This window comes from Sturnira hondurensis, unplaced genomic scaffold (genome assembly GCF_014824575.4).
Source record: "Sturnira hondurensis isolate 20B ecotype Veracruz unplaced genomic scaffold, ASM1482457v3 Scaffold0016747, whole genome shotgun sequence".
Taxonomy (NCBI): Eukaryota; Metazoa; Chordata; class Mammalia; order Chiroptera; family Phyllostomidae; genus Sturnira; species Sturnira hondurensis.
Window position 1 is genome coordinate 110,561 of NW_028089378.1, and position 24,768 is coordinate 135,328.

Consider the following 24,768-nt stretch of genomic DNA (forward strand, 5'->3'; position numbering starts at 1 on the left):
TGTGGGAGGAAGACAGACCCAAACATGGAGGGAAAGGAACATGGTCCCAGTGACCACTTTCCCTCTTTGGGGCCTTGTGCAAGCCATCCCCTCCCTGGGCCTTCATTTCATGCTCTTTCAATGGGAATGGGAGTTCCTACCCCAGGATTTATAGAGAAGGTCCAGGAGGAAGTGAATGTGTGGTCAGTGCCTGGTCCCTGGTGGGGGCCATCTTGGGGAAGACAGAGCCCACATGTATGTACCATTCTGGCTTTTGTGTTTTTTCATTTTTATTATTTATTTATTTATTTATTTATTTTTAGAGGGAAAGGGAAGGAGAGAAATATCGATGTATGATTGCCTCTCGTGAGTCCCCTGCTGGGAACTGGCCTGCAACCCAGGCATGTGCCCTGACTGGGAATCAAACTGCGATTGTGTGGTTCGCAGGCCCGCGCTCAATCCACTGAGCTACACCAGCCAGGGCTGGCTTTTGTGTTTTGAGCAGTTTGTTTTTGTGTATGACATATTCTTGAAATACAATTGCAATGCATTTTCTCCTTTTTTCCTGTATGGGCCAAGAAAGCTAAATTGGAAGGTAGTGGTATCACCTCCCTGAGGTGGGAAGTCAGAGTGCCCCCCGCAAACAAGAGCCTGACTGAATGGGGGAGGACAAATAGTTCCAGGTGGAGTTGTGGTTTGAGAGTCCAGATGAGGGCAGGGAGCTTGGGGCAGAGGTGAGGTGTCTCCCATCATTCATTCATTCATTCATTCATTCATTCATTCATTTATGGAGCCTGGTGTGTAGCAGAAGGGCACACAGGCTTGACAGACTTGAGTTGAGCTTTGACTGGGCTCCCGAGTGTATGTCCATCCAGGAACTGGGAAGTTGAGATCTCCATCCAGTCTGTGAGATGCGGTGACCTCTAGGACTCCTATAGGTGATAATGGCAGAGCTGAATTCCTGGTGGGTCCAGCCAGGTCTAGATGGTTCAGGAAGGGAGGATAATCTTAACATTTCCATGACATTCTGTAATTTTTTCTAAGAACCCTCACACCAACTATTTTTCATTTGTCTCATGGTGTGAAGTAGCAGGACTGGAATGTGGTTTTCTTTGAAAGATGAAAGCCCTGAGGCTCAGGGAATCCCTGAGATTTCCTCCCTGGAATTTCAGTCATTAGACTTGGCCCCAAGTTGGCCTTTCCCAGGTGCTACCTCTGGCGATCCCTGAATTCAGAGAATGAGAGGGTGATGGTGACAATTAAAATACAAATATGAGTGCTTAGGAGTTTTCAGTGAAAGTGTGGGGGCTGCTTTTGCAGGACCCACACATGTTGTCTGTGTTGTATGGTGTGTGTAGCTTGGAATCCTTGGTTACACCAGGAGGCTGGCACACTAGAGGAGAAGGTAAACTTGCAGAGCTGTCCCTTCAATGTGTTGGGGATCCTCCAAAGGCTCCATGAGGAGACGGTCAGGAGGTCGTATTTGGATGGACCTGGCCCAGCGTTGCACTCCCCAGGGAGCCTCAAGATAGAGGAAGAGCCCTGGCTGGTGTAGCTCAGTGGATTGAGCGCGGGCCTGCGAACCACATGATCGTGGTTCGATTCCCAGTCAGGGCACATGCCTGGGTTGCAGGCCAGTTCCCAGCAGGGGACTCACAAGAGGCAACCATACATCGATGTTTCTCTCCTTCTCTCCTTCCCTTCCTCTCTAAAGATAAATAAATAAAATATTTAAAAAAACTATTTAAAAAAAGATAGAGGAAGAACTGGGTGCAGATACTACAGTTTCCACTTTCCACAAAGAAAGAGTTGAGGAGGATCCTGGGGCCAGGGAGACTACTTAAGACATGTTAACAGTCAGGAATACAAATTGAGTCTTGTGATCTAAACCAAGAAAAAGAATCCACAATTAATTGGATGCATTTGCTGAACCTGGGACAAGACCCAAATATCATTTTTCTGAAACTTAAACCAAGCCAGGAGTTTATATATTTGCGTCCTTTCTGCCGTCCTCCTTGAGGACTCAGTGGAGAAGTCGATTCTGGAAGCAGGCCTGGTTGAGCTAGAATGCTACCATCTTCCCCAGGCCTGGCCACAGCCATGGGAGGCTCTAGGTTCTTTTTTATTGTCAACATAAGAAACATCCAAACCTATAAGAATGGTTACAAATTTTTTTAAGCCAAACTGACAACAATTGCTGGGAAGCAAAACCTCAGTGGATTGAGAAAATGCTCCAGAAAATGGCAGTTTTGCACCTTATTTTATGCATTGCAATCAAACAGAAGACATAAATGGGTTGCATGAAATCCACTGGTGATAGATTAGGGAAGCGGGAGAAAGCAAAGTGGAGAAGCTTCTGGGTTTTGATAAAAAGTAAAATAATAAACACATACTTCTTTTACGTAGGTGGGTATAGGATATGTAACAGTCATCAATTAATTCAATAACAATGAAGGGATTTATGGTCTTTCTCTCTGGTGTGATGCCTGTATTCTAAGTGGTCTGGAAAAAGAAAATTTGGCATTCTGAAGGCATGTTATAATAGATGCAAAAAGAGAATAGACAGACTCACTAAAGGTACAGATTGACTTTTGCCAGGAAAGATTCTAGCCTGGAACATGACTACCCACCATAACTTGCCTCCAGGTAGAAAGTTTTAATTTCAGACCATCCTATGTTTTTTACTTTAGGTGTCTGAGATTGCAAGGCTGTCACACAGGCCTCCCCTCAGGTTTAGTATCAGGCCCCATTTTGTCCACATGAAGATTTTGAGCACCCTTCTGGGCCCTGATCCTGGCCCTACTGGCCTGGGCTCTGTGAATGCTGCCCGAAGGGCAGGTGTGTGCAGGGCCTTGGGGAGGGAAGCTGAGTCATCACTGCGGGGAAGCCATGGTCAGCAGTAGGACAGAACCTGATGCCTGTTTCCCAACTTTGTACCTCTACACTTGTGAGTCACCTTGCCCGTTATGTGCTCCAGGAGACCAGGGGAAGCCACCTCCATGTGGCTTCCAGCCAGCACTGCCACTCCTGAGCAGCGTGGTGGAGGGAGAGGCCTGAGTAATTAAGTGCGCTCAGCATACCTGGAGCCCTACATGGTCCAGAGCTTGTTCCTTCTTCTCTCCACCTGGGACTGGGACCAGCTACTTAACCCCTCTCTCTTTGGTTTGCTCCTTTGTAAAGTGGGGTAACTATCTCTCTCCTGGACGTTGAGCCTTGGAGGGTGGAGGCTATGAACCTGGCACTGCACATAGTAGGCATTCAATGCCAAGTGAATTGGAGTGTGAGCCTCCTGTGCATAAAGGATGAAAAAGGTTATGCAAAGCATCTTATATAGTGCTGAAATCTCAGCTCTGTTCTTCTCAAGCCCTTGATCTTGGGGAAGTTACTTATTTTCTCTGAGCTTCAGTTTTCCTATTTTTGAGGATTAAATGGGAGAACAGTGCCTCCATTTCACACTCAAGGACATGAATTTGAGGTAGCAGATTGTGGTCTCAGTTCTGTGGGATGAGGGTGGCTGAGATGCCTTAGGCAAGTGTGGGATGTTCAGTTTCACTCATGCCCCGTGTATTTGTCCTGTTGGGCCATCCTACTCAAGTCCAGGCTGGTTTTGGCCCACCATGAGCCAAAGAGTTAAGGCCCAGCTTGGAATCCATATGGTGGGGCCTGAGGCTTTAGGGGAGGGGGTTTCCCAGAGACGTCCTATGGGGGCCAGGGGCCAGGTGACAACATGGATCCCTCTCCACTTTCCACCATTTCAGACCTTCTGCCCTGACCCCCTCTCCCTGTAGGCAGCAGGAATCTCTTCTAGCTTTTAGGTGGTCTGAACATTTCCAGAGCTGCAGTGTGGGATGGCCAAGAGCCAACCTCCAGGACCTGGGCTGGGCATTCAGACTGAGACCTAGTCCCATTCTGCTCTTTTCTATGTTTTTTGCTTGCCTCCTTTGGCACGCTCCCTTAATTTTGCCTGTTTTTTTTTTTTTTAACAAAAGGGATTGGTTACTGTGTGGCTACTCAAATTTCCCTGTGTTTCTCCTGGGGAACAGTAGGCATGAACCCCTCCCCAGCAGGCAGAAAGCGTGTACTGGTATTAGCTGTGGTTTCTGGAGGGGACTTCTTCCACCCCTCCCTGTCCTCACTGCCTCAGCTTTTTTGAGCCTTTGGAGGGAGCCTGGAAGTATTAAAAGGAAGAATGTGGGCCAGGCCCCAGAGACCTCCTTTGATGGTGAGACAGGGGCTCTGGAGTGGACACTGCCTGAGTCCTGGGAAGCCAGAGCTAGGTCTTTCTTGCTCACCTGGTCCTCCAGTTGTAGAGGTGGGACACTGAGATCTGGAGAGTGATGACCCACCTGCCCAGGGCTCTGGTATGGAGTTCTGAGGCAGTGAGTGGGGACCACTGTGTTCTGACCTCCTGCATTTGCTGGGATTGGAGGATGGTGCCTTCTTCTTCAGTACCTTGTTGTGCACTCTGTTTCTCTTACCCCTCCATTCCCCACTAGCATAAGAATAATAGGGTACAGGGTTAACAGAAGCCCAGAAAAGCCCCTCCTGCCCCTTGGACATTCATTTCATCTGTCGAGGCTGGGGCAACCACATGACTCCCCTAGTCCGTTCTTGGTCTGCTCTTGTTCTTCTGTCCTCCACCCCCACCTTGACCCTTAACCTGTAAGTTGATTAAACACCCCCTCCTCTTCCAGTCCCTTCCCACTCTCCTCCATCTTTGGCTCTAGTGAAATGCAGTGGAGCTAGCCCTGGGCTGAGAGCACAGCCACCCCAGAACCAGCAAGTCCCCACCCTTGATTCTCCAACCAAAAAGTGAGAAATCTTTTCTGTTGTGGCCTCATAGGTACCGGGAACTTACGCTGAGGCACAGCTCCCAGGCAGAGGAGGGGCCAGGAGTGACTTCAGAAACTGGTGTGAGGACCAGCCCTCCTCACTTCTGTGTCATGTGTGTTGTGCACTTGGGTGGGTAGGACTGGGTGGGAGCTGCTTAAAGCTGACTCTGGGCATTGATTGACTCATTTGAATTACAAAGATAACAATAACCAAAATAATAGCAATAATATGTTTGAGAAAATATCACACATCTTATCTCCTTTCAGTACTGTTTAATAGTTCCAATTACACAGACCTGGAAATAGAGGATTCTAATTGCTAAAATGAATGAATAACCTGGTTGTACATTTAGGTTGGGCTTCTCAGACAGGAGCAGACATATGGAGGGCATCTGGAGGGACAAATGAGTGTCTCTGTGTCTAGGGTGGAGTCAGGGAAGGCTGCTTAGAGGAGATGACCTGTAGGGCCAGCATGGTTGGGCACCAGGAGGGCAGCAGGTTACCTAATGAAGACTATGGGGGTTTTGTGGCCCTCCACTGGTCAGACCTTTGCCGGGCCCCTAGGAAAGGCAGATGCGTGCAGGCAGGGCCTTCACCCTCTCCCTGCCTCATCCCTGTTCTCTTCTGTGGGCTGTGCCCATGCCTGCTGCTCCTCTGAACAGGCTGTTCTCCCACTGAGCCCAGGAGGCAGCTGCTGAGGGGAAGTGGGTAGCCTGGGGACAGATTCTGCCCCTGTGTTGATGGCCAGCATCCAAGAGCCTGGGCTGAGAATAGCACCCACAGTTGCATGGAGCAAACAGGTGGGTGGGTGGTGACTCTTGGGGTGGCTGTGTTGATATCTCTGAACAGGTGGCGTGGAACACTGGGCCAAGGGTGGGGTCTGAACGTCCCACCCAGCACAACACAAGGGCCAGTGGGTGACCCTGGCTGTGGCCCTCCATAAACCTCTCCATACAGTGGGCTGTATCCAGGCTTGGCTCTGGGATGTTGAATATCAAGGGCCATCTGGCTGCCCATGTGGCTGCTAGTGGTTGAAAGAGGCCAGTACTTTCTGCTGCTCTTTGGTTTCCCTGGGGCCCTTATCATTTTACCCTTTTACTAAAGGTACCAACGTGTGTGGGAGCTTGCAGGGTCCCTGCAGAGCTGAGGGGTGAGGAGGATGCTGAGGGGATGTTGGGCCAGGAGAGGGAAGTGGAGTGGGCTGGTGTTTGCTCTCTGAGGAATGTTCTGTGAGAGCCCAGATGAGTCATGGGGAGCAGGTGTCCTTGGCTGCAGGCACCAGGCACCAGAAAAGGCTTGTGTGGGCTGGGTGGTGGGGAGGGGGCAGGGTGGGGACTAGATGGGAGAGGCTGCCAGAGCTTTCTGGCTTGGGTGGAAGGTGTCTTGGGTCAAGATACAGTAATGGGGCAGGAAGGAAACCAGTCCACTTACCTCTACGGTCACACATTATCCATCCTTAAATTCCCCCTAGACAGAGAAGGCCTGGCTGTTTCACTGATGAGGCTCAGGACTCAGAAAGGTAGAGTTCCCTGCCAGGGTCGTACAGCTGGGCCTGCTCCCTGTACTTCCTGCCTAGGGCCTCTCCCACACATAGGGGTCCAGAGCAAGAGGTGGTCTTCCCTGTCCCTGACTCTCCTTCCCCTTTCCTTAGCAGCTGCCCAGACAGACCAACACTCTGAGCTGGTCACCATGCCAACTGAGCTGGTTGCTGGAGTGGGTGTGACTGAGGCAGGTGGGCAGGGAAAGGGGGAAGAGAGGAGTCTGATGGTAGGTCTGTACTGCCACTCCAGGATCCCTAGGCTGGTATGTCCCTGTGTCCCTCCCTGATATCTATGTACACCTCAAGTTCACCATAATCCCTAGGTGTCCCCATCTGAGATGATGGCACCTACTTCCTTGGCATGGCTCAAACCCTGGAGTCCCCTTCACTTCTTTTTGTCACCTCTTATTTTTTCTATTTTTCACCATGTCCTGTCCTTGCCCAAGCCACTGTTGCCTCTTACCTGGATCATTGCAATCACCTCTAAACCAGCTCTGTGACATCTTGCTGTGCCATGTGTCCCCCGACACAGCAGCTTGCAAGCTTTTAAAACTGCAAGTCAGGTCAAAGCTCTTCAGTGTATGTGTAAGAAATGTCCAAACCTTTAGGGAAGTTTTTAAAATTTATCTGAGGCAAACTGGTGGCATATGCCAGGGAGTAGGATCTCAAGGGCTCTGGAGAATAAGGGGCTTATAATTTCTTCTGTGCATTTGAAATTACAGAGGGAATGAAAGGAGGGTGATGTGAAGGTGGGAAAAGGCAAGGTAGGGATTGGATATAATGTGCTCTCTTTGGGGTTAATACCCCCTTGAAGAGGTCTCACTTCGGGTATATTAAAGGTGTGTTAACCTAGATGGATGGAAACAAGGGGCAGGGCTTGCTTAAAGCAAAGAGAAATTTTTCAGTAAAGAAATCATATGCCTGGGGTGTGAATACGTGCTATGAACTGCCCAGTTAGGATTATGATCAGATCACCCTGTGAGGTTACTTTCCCCCTTTTTTTGTCCACAACCCTCTGTTCAGATACATTGGCTTTGCTCTTCCCACCTCAGGGCCTTTGCACCTGCTGTGCCCTTTTTCTGGCATTCCTCCATTATCAAGTCTCATGTCACTTCCTTGAGCTCCTCTCAGGAGCAGTACTTCCCTTGCCCCACCCACTCTGTGCCCTGTTGCTTTTTTGTTTGAGTACCACATGCTTGTCCTTTGGAGACCTGGCCCCTCCCGAGCAGGGACCTCACTTTGCTCCCTGCAGAACAGAGCGCTGCAGTCTTGGGGAGGGCATCCAAGACGAGCCCAGCCCTTGTAACCCAGGGGAAGGTCCAATGTCCATGGTGGGGTCTCCTCACTGGAGGGGCCATTGGGTCAGTGCTGTGAGGGGTGAAGTCAAGTGGGAGCCACTGAAGAGGGAGCAGCTGTTTGTGAATAGTCCTTTCTTCCACGGGAGTCTGGGCTGGGTCAGGTGGAGGGCTAGTGGGGAGGTCTACATAGTTGGGTGGCACTTGGTTGTAAAAGTAGGGGCCCACCTTGGTCTGACTGCTTTTGGCCCTTCCAGAAGTCCTACCCCTCTGGACTCCTGGTTCTATGAAGCTAGAAATGGGCTTAGCCTGTTGGGGAGGGGCTCCCTGAGGGGAAGAGAGCCTGTCACCAACCAGCCAGGGCCCTTCAGTACTCCCTTGGGGTCTCAGTGTTCATTTAGCCTGTCCTTCTCTCAGCAGGCCCCACACCCCTCTGTGCACGGGGGCACCTTGGGTTTGGGAGCTGATGGCAGTGTTCACATCCTACTTCCTCACTCACTTAGCCCTGAGAACAGGGACTTTGAACCTCAGTTTCTTCTTCTATGGAACACCTCCATCTTCTCGTAGGATTTGGAGGACCCTTGTAGGTCTTTTGGATGCCTTTGGATGAGTGGCTACTGCTGTTTCATGGCCTCCGTCTCACCCCACACCAATCCAGCCTGGCCCCTCCGAGGACCCTGAACCCCTTCCCCATGTTGGCTTTGGTCCCATCTGCCTCTGCTCTGCCCTGTTGTAGTCTGGTCTAGTCACCTAGCCCACCCTAGCTCTTCTAGGGTCTGGGTGGCCCTACCCTTGCCCTGGACCCAGCTTATCTGCTGAATGGAATGGAATTTCTGGTACACTGGCATGGGGTGGAGAAAGAAGAGGAGAGAGGAGTCTCCCAGCCTAGAGTCAACTGGAAAATCCCCACCTGAGGTGGAGCCTTCCCTTCTACCTGGAGAGATGGATGTGGAGGGGTAGGAGGAGACCCCTATCCCTTCAACTTTCTCAGGGGTGGAGTTAAGCTGCCAGCCCTGGGAGTGGTCACAGTGGAAAGGGCCTGGACTGGGAGGGCATCTCTGCACTTTGGCTTTTGACCAATCAGTCACATTTTAAGGCATTATTGTTGAGCTAGCCATGCTTTTGTGTACCCAGTTAAGGATGTAAAAGAGGAAACCAAACATCACTTTTTACTCTTGACGGTATTTCATAATTGAAAGAGAAAGTAACTAAAAGAGGAAGGAGATAATTTTAGAGGTGTAGTCTCCCAAGAAAGACCAGTTGGATTGCTCAGTCAGTCAGCTGTTCTGACCAGGGGCCCACAGAAAAGGATGGTGAGTCTTTTTGGACTGGTGACAGGGACAGTGATTTTTCAGAACACGAGCACTTAAAAAACAAATCGCCAAGTGGGGCTGAGGCCTTGGAGCTTGGGGTGGGGGTGGGCAGCCCAGCTGCAGTTCTCCAGTAGGAACCTGAAAATTTGTTCCTAGTTTTACATGTTGTTGCTGAGCTCTTTGCAGACTTTGTATTCTGCTATACAATCTGTATATCTGTGTTAGTTATGTCACAAAAATGTTTTTTCTACCAGTTTAATTTTTGGAATGAAGAAGGATGGAGTGGGGATCCTTTGCAGTAAACCCTAGATATGCTGCCTGTTACTCCCAGGTGCCTGTGAATCCTGTTTGAGAATCATAAGTTGAATCTTTGGGTTTGGAGTCCTGGTTCTGCCACTCATTAGCTGAGTGACTTCTTTGAGCCTCAGTTTCTCCATCTGTAGATTGGGGTCAACAGTCACTACTTCAGGTTGCCCTGGTGACATGAGACTACCTGTAAGAGTGTCAGGGGTGGTGGGCCTCCCTCAGGGTGGGTCCTTGGACCAGACTGTCAGGGTCATGCTTTGTTATGTGATTTCAGTGAGGCTTATTGGAGTTCAGAAGTAGGGACAGATGCAGTGTCTGCCACTGTTGTCCATGGAGAGGACAGCCTGCTAAGCTGGCTGGGCAGGTGTGTAACTGAGAGATGGAATCTGATGGTTAGGGATCCCTTCTGGAGTGTGACCCTTGTTAGCAGTATTTGCCCTGGGAGGAGGGCAGGAAGGCAGACAGCTCATTCCCAGAACCAGCTTGGGGGAACAAAGGTCCTGAGTGAGGATGGTGGGCAGAGAGACTACGGGAGGGGACTTAGGCCCCTAGGCCCAGCCTGACTTTCAGGGGCAGCCCTGCGTGTATGTGAGAATATGCCTTGGAACTGGACCCTTCCACCTTGGGCCACTGCTGGTTTCTCTTTCCCTGATTTTGCTCTCCAACTCTCCTTCATTCTGGTTCCTCTCGCAGTTTCTCTTGGCCTTTGCTCTGGCTCCATGACCTTCTCAGGCTGAGGCAAGAGCCCTGTGTGTGAGTGTGTGCACAGACATGTGGCAGGCATCCCCATGTGATGTGTGAGTGTGGGGGTACTGCCATGTGGGCACGGGAACCTGTGTGTGTGCAGAGGGGTACTGCATTGGGGGCCTTAGTGCTGGGGAGCATTTTTGCCCCTTATGGATGGGATGCAGTTCCTGGATCTTGCCTGAGGCCAGTGTTTCAAAATTTATCTTTCTTAAGTCATCAAGCCTTTGGGAAGTTTTAGGGCAAAACTTCTTGGTGTTGCATGAAGCTAAGGGGTTTTATTGGCCAAAGCCTCTCAGCCATGTGTCCTGAGCTTTCTGGGACCCAGGCTCTGCTCCCAAGCAAGAGCCTGAGCTACTTATCCCTCAAACTTGGCTGGAGCTGGGCCCCAGGGGTCCATAGGCTTAACACCCTCTCAGGGAGGCCAGGCCTCTCTTTCCAGCCCCTCTCAAGCCAAGGGCACTGCAGCAGCTCTGGAGCCTCTGACCAAGCCAAACTTGTCACTAGGAGATCACGGGCCTTGGTGAGCAGTGCTGCTCTGAAGGCAGAGTTGCCTGATTCCTCTTTATGAATGAGTTCACTGGGCTCACTGGAGGGAGAGGCAGAATTTTCTGGGCTGAATGAGAAGGCAAAGCTACCTCCTCCTACAGTTAGCACCAGCCTGGGGTCAAGAGCCACGCCCCAGGAGAGATACCTGAAGAAAGAACCCAGGAGTCAGAGTACCCAGGTCTGGTTCTGGCCAGCCCCCAGGTCTTCCTGTGTCTCGTCCTCTCACTCACTATGCGGGAGTATCACAAGCTCACTTAGAAGAAGAGGCCAAGGAAGGCAGGCCCTGTGGAGGGTACCCTTATTTAGAGGATACAAGTACATAAAAAATGCTGTAGCACAGTGCTGTAGGGGCCGCTGGGCCCCAGCTGCCTGTTAGAGGAGCCTTTTGTCTCTTTGCAACCCACCATGCCCACAGTCACCAGAGCAGCCTTGACTGTGTGGCCTTGACTGGAATGCAGGAATGGCCCCAGAGGGCAGTTGCTGGGGCTGTTAGCCTAGCTGGTTTGCCAGAGCAGGTGAGATTTGAGCCATACTTGTTCACAGCCACCACAAAGCCACAGAGTACTGACCCTGCTCCTTCTTAGCCATGGGTCCAAATTAATGTCTCAGCATTCCTTTTCTTATCTTTAAAGTGGAGGTAAGCATAGACAGCCCAGGGCATGGCCTAAAGTGAGATGCCTCGGAGTAACGACACTTGCACCAATGAGCACACCTCTTCCTGAAAGGAAGGGATCAGGACTCTTTGGAGAAATGACTCATTCTGCACTGGGGCAGAAAAAGTACCTGAGCAGGGAAAGCTGAGCCTGTAGCATGTCATAGTGTCAGAAAGCAAGGAAGTACTTCAAGAAAAATGGAAATATGGCCATAGGCTCCCATTGGCCAAATTTAGGAGAGTTTAAGCATCAAAAAGAATAATGATGGTTACAGATTCAAACACAAGGGTGATATCCCCAACTTCTCCACACAGAGGCACAAGCAGGGGCAGTTGTTCTGTATGGAATGCCAGGTCACATGGGATGTGGTACCTGCCTTGGGTGACCTGGTTTGGTCAAGCTAACAGGTACAGTGCTACTCAGACATCAGTGTGCATACTGAGTACCAGGGGACTTATTACAGTGCAGAGTCTAACTCAGCAGGTCTGGAGCAGGGAAGGCTGTGCTGAAATTCTGTATTTGTGTCAGCCAGGCTCCCAGATGATTGTGATGCTACTGGTCTGTGGATCCCACTTGAGCAGCAAAGTATTAATGGATGATGAATGCACTGTGGGAAGATCTGTTGGCCTAAGACATTCACACAGTGGCAGCGCGGCAGCCCTCAGATGACTGATGACCAGGAGGAAAGTTACCTTTACAGCAGAGACCTGGCAAACACTGTCCCACCAGGGGGGTCAAGTTCAGCATAGTAAGCAGGGCATATCCCCATGTAATGTGGCTGGAAGGGTACAACATCATCTCTGTAGTCCTCTTGCCAAATAAGTGTTTAACCTGAACTTAATCACAAGGAAACAATCAGATGAATCTAGAGTGTGGAGCATTTTTGTGACTGGTTTGTACTTGTAAAAATGTGTCACGAAAGAGAAAAAAATGTATACAATGACAAATAATCAGTAGGTGTAGCAGGTAATATTCTGTATTAAAGGAGAGAAGAGACATGACATTCAAAAGCAATGTGTGATCCATGTTGGATTCCATATCTAAAAACAACAGAGACATAAGGAATATTTTGGGAAAGAACTAGGGATATTTGAATATGGGCTTCTTATCAGATAATAGTAGTAAACAAATACTTAACATATTGGGTATGCTAATGTTTCTAAGGGTATTTAGGAGAACATTCTTATTTTTAGGAAATATCCTGAAGTATTTAAGGTTGAAGTATTTGGAGGTAAAGGATCATGATGTCTGAAGCTTACTTTGCAGAGGTTCGGCAAATATGTAAGCCAATTACCCATACTGTTTTACCGACAAAAAGAGAGAAAACAAGTGGCCCAGGAGTAATAGCGCATGTGCGGAAGGGTATCTGGCAGTTTGTTGTACTCTTCTTTCAATTTCCTTTGAGGTTTATAGTTCAAACTGAGGTTGAAGTTGCGTGTGGAATGTGGCAGTGAGTGGTGGGCTGGAGCTGACCTCCTCTCCTTCCTCCTTGCCGTCTTTGCGAGCACTCCTGAGACCCTGCCCAAATGACTCCTGGTTCCTGGGAGGAGTGTGGGAACAGGGTAAGCCACTCTAGTGTCAGATCTCTCTCAGGGGGCTGAGGAGCCTGAGGCTGGCTCTGCACTGTCAACAGCCTTTGCATTGTGGGTGGACACTCATAGCATGAAGACCCCAGGTATGGGCAGAGAGCCAGAAACCCAGGGGTCCATGGGCAGAATATCCTGTCTTGTAATGTCTGCCTGGGGGAGGGAAGCTCTGGCCACTTGGTAGCCTTTGACTCTCAATTCTTGTGGCCTGGCCTCACTTTTCCCTCTGGGGGTATAACACCCAGAACAGGGCCCAGCTGTGTATGTTGAGAGATCTCTGGGAAAACCTGGCCTTCCACTTGCCTGACCATCTGTATATTGGCCCCTGGTTGTCTGAGAGCCTCTGTGGGAGGGTGTGAGGTTGTGCATCCTGTCGCTGTGGTCCCCTGACCACAGCTTTGCTGGGAGGAAGCAGTGAGGTGGTGCCGTTCACTACCCAGGTACAACTGGCTCAAAGACTGAGGCTGATTGAGGTGGCAGAGGAACAGAGCTAGAGGAGATGATAGGGAAGGTGAAGGCCTTCAGGGATTCCAGCAGTTGGGGTAGTGGGTCCCTTAGAGGGAGCTGGATAAAGCCCCCCTTGGATGTGTGAGTATGAGTGTGTGTGCAGATGTGGGTTAGGGTTCTGGGGACACTTGGTGTGAAGGATGATGGGTGGCCGTGTAGGATACCTTTTGCAGCAGCTGTTTCAGGCTGCTGGAGGGGCCCCCAGCTTTGCTACATGGCACAGCACCTGGACACAGGGCTGACTGGGAACGTGGGCCATCTCTCCCTCTGGCTTCCCTCGCCACCAGTCTCAGGTTCTAGAAAATACTTATTCCTGCCTTGTGTCATGCCATTCAGATGCGGGCATGTGTTACCACCAGCATGGGGGTCTGGGCACTCTGGGAGTCAGAGGCCCCAGGAGGGGATGGCCTGTGGCTCAGGGCTCAGCAGTCCCAGCAGGGCCACCCAGCATCAGTGTAGCAGGTGAGCCTGCAGGTACAGTCTACACCTGGTGGGCCAGCTGGAGTGGCATGGGCAGGGTGCGGTCTCCCAGGTGCCTGTCCTCCAGTTTTGGAGCTTGGGAGCAACAGTATTATTCAGCTCTCCATCCTCACTATGAAGGCCTTAGGCTCAAAGTCCTGATTTATCTCTGCTCACCTGGCATCTGTTCATGGAGATGAAAACATTTACCTGTGAGAAGGGAGCACTTGATGTCTGTAAAATTCCAGGTTTGGTAGGCAGAAAGTGATAAACTCCTCTTAGTTCAGATAAGACTGGCCCTGGAGGGGTCTTTTGTCCCTGTGAGTTTGGTGGCCATGCAGCACAGTTGTGCAGAGGCACATTTTCATTACGGGCTTGTCCATCCCATGGGCTATTTGCTGCCTGGGAGAACAGGAGAAGGCTTGGCAGGCCTCTCTCCATGCTCTGGGTTGTGAAAAAGGCCACAGCCATGAGGCTGGGGCAAGAGCACTTCTCTCCATAGCACTGTGGCCACAGGGAGCACCTGTTGAGCCCAGGCTCCAGTGGGCATTCTTTTGTGTCTGGTGAGTCTCCCTCACTTCCCTAAGGTGGGACTGCTGGCCCTGTCTACAGCCAGGTTCAGAGAGGCTGAACTGTGGTTGTTGTCAGAAGGAGGCTTCTGTTTCTGCCCTGCCCTGAGTGGGATTGTCATTTTAGAGGCACATCAGCTCCACTCCTATCTGACTGAGCTGAGGATGTGGTGAGAGGAACCAGAGTGACAATGATAAGTCTTCCTGCACTGCTGGCAAATGTGCTGCTGAACTTGTCCCTGCTTTCTCCTTCTGGGTTAACACCAAGTGTAGTGGGGCCTGTGTCCCTGTCCTCTGTCCCACCATCAGAAGGCTTCCTTTGCTTATCACAAAGGGAGACCTGTGGCACAGGAATGTCTGGGGCTCCCCCAATACATAACCCTGGACAGAGTGGGAATTCTGACTGTCTGCCCTTAGGGCCTCTTCTTAACCTAACTTCTGCTTATCCTTCAAAACCCAGCTTGGTCATCCTGCATTCTCTGAGCCCCTGTAGGCCAGGCCCCTCCTGGACATCCAGAGTCCCCCTGCTGCTCTCAGTGGTCTGTCTGTGAGCTTGACACAGGGAGGCCCCACTAACCATGCATCGAATGGGTAGAGCATCTGTGTCCGCAAGGCCCAAAGTCACAGCTTCCCTCTGAGCCGGTGGAGGGTCTCTGCAGTCTGAGCACCTAGCAGCTGCTGTGTGTGACAGCAGCCCAAGTTATATAGGGTGGGAAATAGGAATCAGGTAGCAACTGAGGGTGTGGGATTTTATTGGACTGAATTGTGTGCTGGTCTCTGCCCTCAGGCAGATGGTGCTTAAATTGTTTTCTCTTCCAGTAGCCACACTGGGAGCTCCTTGTGGACCCAGTGTGTACACTGGGATCCAGGCCATATGCCCTTCTTCCCTCATCTATAAAATGGGGGTGTATTTAAGTGAGGGTTAAATGAGGCCGAGACCAACATACATTTACTGAGCCTCAGCCATGTTGTGGTTACAAGTATCACTCCCATCTCAGAGGTGGAGCACTGAGGTATGGAGAACTTAAGCAGTTAGCCCAAGGTCACTCAGAGCCTACCAAGCTGGTCACCCCTTCCACACTGCTTCTTCAGGGCTGGGACCCACTGGAGTTAGCTTGGGTCACCCAAGACCAGACTTTGGATGAACGTAGATGCTAATTCTAATCCTAGTTCTGATGGCTACTTCTCATAACAGCTGTTGTATATGACCATGAGAGGAGACTGAATTTGAGAGATGGGATATTTTGTTCAGTGTCGTGACTCTGCCCTCAAAGCCCATAGCTCAGATTAGACAGTGGCCACCAAGAACATACTGCATGTCTGCCCTGTGCGTAGCCTTTTGTAGGAGCTGGGGGCAGAGAGCTGGACCTCAGGCTGTTCTCATGACTGGGGCAGGGCCAGTGGTGGATAATTAGGCACCATTACACAGCAATGAGGAGTACAGTTCCCAGGCCTTAAGTGGTATGGAATGATGTGGGAGAGAGAGGGGGCAGAGGCAGCTTCACAGAGGAGGTGTTACCGGAGCAAGGTTTTGAAGGATAAATAGGAGTTGCTATGTGTACATGCATGCCCATGCACACGTGAACAGTGTGTGCATGTGACTTCTGTTTAGCATCTTGAGATGCCATTAGTCCAGACCTAGTATGAGGGTTAGTTGTCAGGCCTGGCCCCTGGTTGTGTTCAGGCTGCTATGAAGACCTTTGAGGGGCTTGCTGTTACTTGAGTATGTGCAATGGGCCAGGGACAGAGACATATTTTATAGTCGTGAGCCTTAAGGTGGGTGCTAACATTGTTCTATTTTCCGAATAAGGTACTTGAGGCTAAGAAAGACAGAAAGAGTCCCTTTTCTCAAAGATCTTCTAACTGACTGGCATAGTCTCACTGTAGCTGGCCTTTCTTAAGTCCTGAAGTTGTTGCTGTTGGCTTTGGCCATCTGGGTGTAGCACACAGCTGTGTCTGGGGATGGGGCCAGTGTGTGTATCTATGTGTGCATTGGGAGTCCCAATGGCAGGTGTAGATTTTTGCTCATTGAGTGCATCTCCTCAAGGAGGAGAGGCAGAGGTGGACAGGGCCACCTCCCTGGTCCTCTAGGATTGAGGTTTATCAGGCCATGATCCTGATCCCTGGGAGCCTCTTGCTTATTTGGTGACCCCTCTGATGTCTGGACATTCTTTCCTACCCACAGGTACATTTCTTTCTTTGTAATAGAGCTGTCTAAGCTCAGGCACTTCCACAACTCCACTCTCTTCCTACAAGACCAAATAGAGGCGGCTGCCATGGGAAATGGGGGCCTGTGGGTAGCTTGTTTTGCTTTCCTCCTCTTACCTTATTATCTACTTGGTATCCAGCTGCATTTGTCCAGTAGATTGTGTGCTGACCATGCAGCACAGAATTGTTTGTGGGCCACTCCCCAGTGCATACCCTTGCCTCTCCTGCCACTCATATTGTCTCTCACTATCCTCTGTGACCTCAGGTTGCCTTGAAAAATTAGAAATTTCTTGGTAATGTACCTCATCTTTCTAATCTCCTTGCCTTTGCTACAAGCTCACCCTTCATATGAGCTGCTGCTTCCCCCTGGAAGTCCTCCTTGATTGCCCAGGCTAGATATATCTCTACCCTGGACTCCTACAGGCCCATGGGCCTCCTTCTCTCTTGGGTCTGGACCCATATCTGGTTGATCTCTGTTGCCCCAGCAGAGATGCTTGGCACTGGGCACAGAGCAGGTGCTTGGTGACAGATGGCCGAATGTACTACTGGGTGCTGATTGGCCTGCTGTGGCTCCTGGGACAGCCAGCCAGGAGCAGCAGGGAAGCACAGGCCTTCCTGGGCCAGTCAAGGGGGGAGGGTCCATGGTCTGCTCAGGAACTGGGCATTCCTTAGTCTAGAACCCAAGTCTGGGTCCTGGGTGGGCAAAGCTAGTGTTCCAGGCAGTGTAGCCCACTTTAGGGTCTTTGAGGGGAGAATATAGCTGAGGGGAAAGTGGTGAGGACCTGCTGGCCTCAGATAGCTGCTGGGCTGGTTCTGCTGGTCCCATCCGCTGATACTCATCTTTGCCCTGTCCCAGCTTTTTTTCCTCTGCCTGCCATCCTCACCACCACCTGTTTCCTTTTCATTCTTGTTGGGTTTTGGCCACTGCCTCTACTGAACATTACAATGTTTTCTTCTGCTTAATGGAGGTGCTGCCCTGCGCTGTAGATGGCAGCCTGTTTCCATCTTGGTCTCTGCTTCCCTCTCCCTGCAAATCCCACCTCCTCTCTGCCTCAGCATCCCCTTTCTGAACCACTATTTCTCATCTCTCTCTGCTCTCCTCCCATGGTTTTCACCCCTCTCTTTGCCTCTTTATTTTGTGCCTCTCCCCCTCTCTCCCCCTCTTCCCTCCCCATTCCTTCTCCCTCCCTCTTTCTCTTCCTCCTCCTCCCTGGGACTGTGGGAAACAGGACCCCGGAGTGGGGAGTCTGGGAGAACCTGATGGGCCAGCCCTTCTGTTCAGTGCTCTTAGACACCTCTTCTGGTCTAGCATCTCTCTCTCTCTCTCTTTGCCTTTACCTACCTATGCCTTCCACCTCTGCACTCCCCTCCTCCCCAGCATGTGGTTATGGTGGCTAGACTGTGGGGGCTGTGTGTGTGTGTGACCAGGGAGGCCTGCTGCCTGTGAAAAAGGGAGCAGAGTGGCTAGAGTGGGCCATATATGAAAATCTAGCCAGACTGGGAGGTGACTCCTAGTGCCACAGTGCCTAGTCCCTGGCCACCCTGGGCTGCCCTTCTCACTCTGGGTGAGAAGGGTGAGAAGTGCACTGCTCTGCTTCTCCCTCTGGGATTCAGGAACCTTGGGCCCAGGATACAGACCTATGTGGGTAGGTGGGTCCACCCTTGGTATTCATCTCACTTTTTAGCTGCCAGGGCTGGGGTGGAGCACCCCAGCATGCAGTGTGAGATTATCAAGGAGGGGTGCATGATTCCTCCTGCTATCTTTGAAGCTCCTTCCTCCTGGTTTCAGTCACTACAGCAGTCCTGTCTTAAGTGCCTCCTCTGGGCTGATGGGAAAGGCCTAGAGAAAGGATAGGGAGGTCTTAAGACTTGTGGATGCGGTCCTATTCTTGGTGATCAAAGCAACCATGAGCCCTTCTGATGGTCCCAGTGCCCTGGGCTGGTGATATTGGCTGGGGGCCTCTCAGACCCTGGCTGGGGTGGGGAAAGGCCTTCAGTATTGATGATCAGGCCCTCTTGGTCTGGCCAGTTTCTTTCTCAAGGCAACACTCTTCTCTCTCTGCCTCTGCAGGTCCTCCAGAAGCTGGGGAAGGCAGATGAGACCAAGGATGAGCAGTTTGAACAATGTGTCCAGAATTTCAACAAGCAGCTGGTGAGTGTGGGTAGCCCTTGGCCTTAGGGAGCTTGTGAAAAAGGGACTGTGACTGGCAGGTGGAAACTGTCAAAAGCTGAATTTGTGGAGTAGGGGAGGTTGAAGAGGAGGATCAATGTGGGCTGGCAAGGTCACCGAAGAGGTCACAGGAGACTTCCTGGAGGAGGGAGCCCTGGCAGTGGGCATGGACCATAGTGGGCAAGAGGAAGGACAGGTATACGTGAGGTCCTTGGTGAGACATAGAAAGGGTCGGGGGTGATGATGGGGATTGGGTGAAAGTAGACAGTAGATTATGGGCAGATTCTAGACAACGTTGAATGTCACATCACATGGGAGCTATACAAACGTGTAAGGAAAGGGTCATCTGCAGGGTTTACCATGAGAGCAGAATAGACTGGATTTGATTTGGATCCCTGCTGAGCATCAACTGTGCCTGGCTTTAAGCCAGGCCATTTGTAGATGGCTTGTGGATGCTTCCCAACAGCTGTATAAGGGCAACCAGTATCATTGTTCCCTTTCTGTAGATGAAAGGCTCAAGGCTCAGAGAAATTAGATAATTTTCCTAAGGCTGTCCAAGGGTTGGGGTGGGTTCAGACAGACCCATACTTGTCTGCTTTCAAAGATTGCAAAGGACTTGAAGGGCTTCCTTACCAGGTTCCTTTGTAGGCCAGTGGCCAGTTACAAAAGGGCTCAGTCACGTGGCAGCCTGGGGGCAGTGCTTAGATATGAGGGAGGACTTTGTACCTGAAAGGCTCTGGATGCTGTGACTGGGTTGTCCCTGAAACCACTTTCTCGTAGAGTCTCAAATACGCCACAGCTGTGTCTGAGCAGTAGAAGGGCAGTGAGAGGACCCTGTGACTATCCCATCCCTGGGAAGGGCCAAGGCAGTAGGAAAGGAAAGAGAGCTGGTCCATGACTGGCTTCTGCAGCTGTGCCCCAGTGAGTGACAGATGGAGCTGGAGGCTAAAAGAGGTGATAGGGATGGGTGTGGGCATAGGAAGTGAGGGCAGGGTCTAAGCTCTGCCAGGAAATGGGCCAGCTGGGCACCTACCACCGTCTCTACAGCTGGAATGGAACCCAGGGAAAGGGGCCTTTTTTGGAGAACTCTTACAGCCCACTGGCCAGGGGCTGGTGAACATGCTGGCAGAGGGCCCAAGGCCAAGTCCACCTTCAGGAGCTTGACTGAGAGACTCCTCTGGGGTGGGTGCCCCCATGGCTGCTTGTCCTACACACCAGTCATGTGGTGTATTTCACAGCCCTGGTAGGCACCATGGCAGAGACTGCCTCTGTGGCCCTGGGTGAGCCCCTGCTCCTTTGGTCTCAGTTTTTTTGACTGTGAAATAGATGGTTGAACAAGAAACCTGAAGTTTTTGCTTCTGATTCTGTCTCCTGTAAGCCCATGGGACAAGTTCCCTGTTCATCTGTCCTCCTCAGTTGTGGCATATTTCTCTGAAAGTCATTTAGGGATTGTTGTTACTAGAGTATCTACTGTGGACCTGGTCCTGTGGTGTATTTCACAGACATGAGCCTTGTATCACTGAGCTGGATTCTAATATTCTCTTTATTTTACAGACTAGACACTTGAGGTTCAGAGAGATTAAGCAGCTCTTCCAAGGCCACAAAGCTGATGTAGGGGCTCAGGAGTTTAAATCCATATCTGTTTATTTTCAGGCTCCCACTCTGGAGCTGAAGCCAGTCCTAAGGGCAGCTGGAGAGAAATGTTAGGGAAGCCTGAGCTGCAGCCTGGGCTGGGATATGGGGCTATCTCAAGCAGGCTGGGCTGTTTGGTAGAAGGTGAAGGAAATGCAGTCTGGAAGCTGGGGTTTTCTGTGGCCGGTTCCCAGCACTGTGACCAGTGAGTTGCTCTCCACGTTTGTTCCTCAGAATCATTGCTTCTGCACTTCTGGTCCTGGGCAGGTAGTCACTCACTGATCCTTGGGAAGAGGGGTGGGCAGTGAGGCCAGGGCCAAAGGTGACTAGTGTGGGTGGGTCTCTGGCTATGGACATGGAGTGGCCACTTTAACCGGCACTCTCCATCCTCAGGTTGGGGTGGATAGCTTTTCAGGGGCTAAGGGTGGTAGCAGGAGGGGGCAAATTTGAGTTCTCATTTGAGACATGGAAACCCTCCCTTGGGGGTTTAGGCAGCCAGTCAGTTCTGGATTTGAGTGGTGTGTGAGGGTGACTGGGCCCTGGGGGTGGATGTCAGGATTTACAAAGGTGTGAGGGTCACTATTCTACAGGGGGTGAATTGCGGGGGCTGAAGCGGGCTTTGCCTTTCCAGCCTGCAGGGCTGAGGGGCCCCTTTGAATGGCAGGGAGAAGATTGAGCATGGGGAGCCTTGAAGCTGAGCATCCTCCTGTTCTTCATCTCTGAACACCAAGCACAGTGAACCCAGCACTAGTTAGGGACTGGGATAACAGGGAATACGATCTTCAGGGAAGCACATTCCTAGCCCTTCCCATTGAGGTAGGTCCTAGGAGAGGGTATAGGTCACCTTGCTGTGTCACTTGTTATCACAGCCCCTGTGGGGCTCACTCAGTACCAGTCACAGCACCCCTGTCCTCATTGCCTGCCCTGAGAAATCCTGGAGGCCTCTTGTCATTCCTTTCCCCCTGAGTGCTATAAACCCAGCTCAGGCGATCCTGGAAATCATCCAGGCTCCTTCAGGTGGGCCAAAACCTTCCAGGGGCCAACTATAGCCTGTACTCCAGGGACTCATCCTTGCTGTCTGTTTATCCTTCTTGTCCCTAGGGCCCACCCAGGCTCTACTCCAAGTAGGCGTCCCAGTCTGGGAGGAAAGACCCACTGGCATTGATGTGCAGTGGCAAAGATCAGCTGGAGCCAGAGGGGCTGCATGCAGGAGGGCATGCCTCTACCCCTCAGACCCACTGGGAAGATGGGGCTCAGTCTCCAGGCCACCTGTGGGGGCTGATGTCAGGGATCGTGGGAGCACCCTTTGGAGGGAGAGGTACTATGGAGATGTGGGGTGCTGGCTGAGCTGCCACCATAGAGCTGTAGTAGGTGTTGGTCCTGGGCTGTGATGCCCTTCCAGACTCTAGAGCCCAGAGAGCCTGCCAAGGGAGCAGTGGGTCCAGAACTTGATCCTTTCCCCAGCTGCTCTGCAAGGAATATGTTAGAACTCTAGGCAGCTCCAGAGAATTGACGGAGTGGTTTTAGAAGTGAGCTCACAAATTCTGTGCTGGTGGGCCTAGGCACTGCCCTGCAGGAGCAGCTTGATGGTGAAGGGCTGTGTCTGACCCTGGAGACTGACCTTGAAGCTGGTTTAGGGCCCCAGCTGCAGTTGCATGTGGGTGGCACACTCTGGGCCGCCCCTTGCACATCTGTGTCCCACGTGCCTGCCCACAGTGTGGCCCTGTTTGGGAGGCACAAGGGGCCCTGGTACAGCTTGATACCCAGGCAACTGTAGCACCCCACCCCATGGATGGCCCTTTCCTTGGGGTGCAGTATACACAGGTTCTGGAGGCTGGTGGGGAGGGGAATGAGATGATGGAGGCTGGGCAGGAAGAGAATCTGGGTTTGGAAGTGTGACCCTCAGCAGATGAGGTCCAACGTGATTGTAGCCTCCCTACCTGGCCCACTCCCCCTCTTACGTCCTACACTCTCCCTCTCAGCTGGGCCAGTGTCCTGAGAGTCCTGAACATGACCCCCACACTTCTCTGTACCCTGGTTAGGCCATCCCCTTCCAGCAAGCTATTCTCCCTGCCTGGCATGCCAAAGTGGGAGCCCATTGGTATTGGGCACACCTAAGCTTTTGCTACAAGGTGCCTCTGTCCCTCGCCCATGTTTCTGTGCTCATTGGTCACCCATTCTGTGGTTGTATGAGGGTGGGCTTCTGCATGCAAGTTCCATTATACATGTGTGCTCTGCTGTGTATGTGTGTGTGTGTGTGTGTGTGTGTGTGTGTGTGTCATTTAACTGTGTCCTCAGTGTCTTGTCCAGGATGGAGGGGTCTCTGTCTTCCTAACTTCCATAGAGGGCTGAAAATAGTGCCTGGAAGAGACAGACAGGTGCTGACGAACTTGGGATGAATGTCCCTTCAGGCACATGGCTCCGACAGCAGGGATGGTTCTGAGAACACAGTGGGTGTTCAGTACGTGTTTGTGCCCAGAGAGGTGACAGGTGCTCTGCTCTGAGTTGAGCTGGTGCCAGGCCCTGGCCCAGAGGTGTTTACACGTCTCTCTTCTCTACTCCTCTTAACGTACTGATGAGGACAGCTTTTATTAATTAGTCTTTGTGGAAGTACAGGAAGGAGAGGGTGGGGTTCAAGGTGTACCCTCAGGTCCTCACTTTGTTCTTATCTTTTCTTTGCAGAATGAGGGCACCCGTCTGCAGAAGGATCTTCGGACCTACCTGGCCTCGGTCAAAGGTAAAAGGCGTGGCCTGTGTGAGCCAGATTTCACAGGATGCATGGAGGGGCCTTCCCTATATGGAACAGATGCATAAAGAGCTAGGGAGGGTGTCAGGATCTGGTTGGGTGAAGACGGTTGTGGAGGCCCACATACATCCTTGGCCTCTGGGGGACTCCCTATCCTAGGTCCCCATGGCCTAGCTGCAGTATGGCCCTTCTGTCCCACAGCCATGCACGAGGCTTCCAGAAAGCTGAACGAGTGTCTACAGGAGGTGTATGAACCTGACTGGCCTGGCAGGGACGAAGCGAACAAGATCGCTGAGGTGAGCGGGGGCAAGTGGCTCGACCCTCCCACAAGGCCTTGCTGGCCCCAGCTGCCAGTGCATTTTACAGATGAAGAAACTGAGGTTTTCAGAAGCCACCAACCCTTGAAGTGATGGGGCGAGAGCTGATCCCCAGGTCCCTGGGAGGCAAGAGCTGCGGGCTGGGGTGGCTAGCAGCCCCAGTAGTGCATTCACGTGCTCTTGCCTCTTCAGAACAACGACCTGCTCTGGATGGATTACCACCAGAAGCTGGTGGACCAGGCGCTCCTGACCATGGACACATACCTGGGTCAGTTCCCTGACATCAAGGTGAGAGACTGTTGAGCTGGCCAGCTTGTACAGGGAAGGTGGCAAGGGAGATGGTCCAGGGATGGGGACAGTCCAGGGCTGCCTCAGGCACTGCTATGACTCCACCTTGAAGGCAAATATCCCCTTCACTGGGTACCTTATCCTTCCAGGGCTAGCCTGCTAGCTCCAGACTTGGGCTTTTCTGAACTGACACCTTTGAGCCCTATACAACTGGGTTTCTCAGCTAGGGGAATAGACCCCATGGTGCCTATACATGTGTGTGGCTGAGACTGTGGGATTGTTAAAATGTTTTAAGGAATGTCAGGCCTTGGCATTTGTGTCTAAAGGTGTCTTGTGTTAGGCTGTGCGTGCTTGGAGGGAAATGTATACATACTTGTGCATTGACCCTTATCTGGATGTATTTGTGTGAGTGTGTATGTTCAAAAGGACAGCTTCCTCTGCTGGGCCTGGGTGTGTGCTGTGAATTGTCATTGTGCCATCATCTCCACTGAGCACAGTGGGACCTGGGTGCTTTAGCCATGGAAGGAGGGGTGTCTGGAGCCCAGGCGGTAACTGTCATACTAAACCTGATCCACTGGTGATCATGCTCTATGTTGGCCCTCTCAGACACCCAGTGTGGATGCCTCAGGCACCCAAGGTGTCTTGTGGTGAGTGCAGAAGGGAAATTGATGGTGGTAGCCCAAGAGAAGAGAAACCTGGAAGCGGGGTCTACTGCATGGCTCCTCTGGCGTCACTCAGGTCCCCACTGTTCTGGGCCCAACTGGGTCAGCATCACAGCAGAGACTTCGCTGGGCCCTGTTCAGCCCTCTTCTCCATTTGTTTCCCAGTCACGCATTGCCAAGCGAGGGCGGAAGCTTGTGGACTATGACAGTGCACGGCACCATTACGAGTCTCTCCAAGTGGCCAAAAAGAAGGATGAAGTCAAAATTGCAAAGGTAGGGGCTAGAGAGGGGCCAGGGCAGTGTTCTGGGAGACAAAGCAGGGGTGGGGCGGGGATGGGGGTGTGTGCGGGCCCCAGGGAGCCACCCTCTTGGGCTGAACTTACCTGCCCCTTTGTGCCCTGGCTCTCACACTA

At 51.6% G+C, this 24,768-nt stretch overlaps 1 protein-coding gene across 23 annotated transcripts in view; it reads left to right on the forward strand.

Moving 5' to 3' along the window:
* The window catches only part of BIN1 (bridging integrator 1), a 54,509-nt gene that overhangs the window by 9,717 nt on the left and 20,024 nt on the right, over window positions 1-24,768 (forward strand). For all 23 annotated transcript variants that reach the window (XM_037066950.1, XM_037066953.1, XM_037066955.1 and 20 more), the window contains exons 2-6: window positions 18,612-18,692; window positions 23,025-23,079; window positions 23,290-23,384; window positions 23,598-23,693; window positions 24,521-24,628. In XM_037066950.1, coding sequence (XP_036922845.1) covers window positions 18,612-18,692; window positions 23,025-23,079; window positions 23,290-23,384; window positions 23,598-23,693; window positions 24,521-24,628 — 435 coding nt within the window. The remainder of the gene's footprint in view (window positions 1-18,611; window positions 18,693-23,024; window positions 23,080-23,289; window positions 23,385-23,597; window positions 23,694-24,520; window positions 24,629-24,768) is intronic.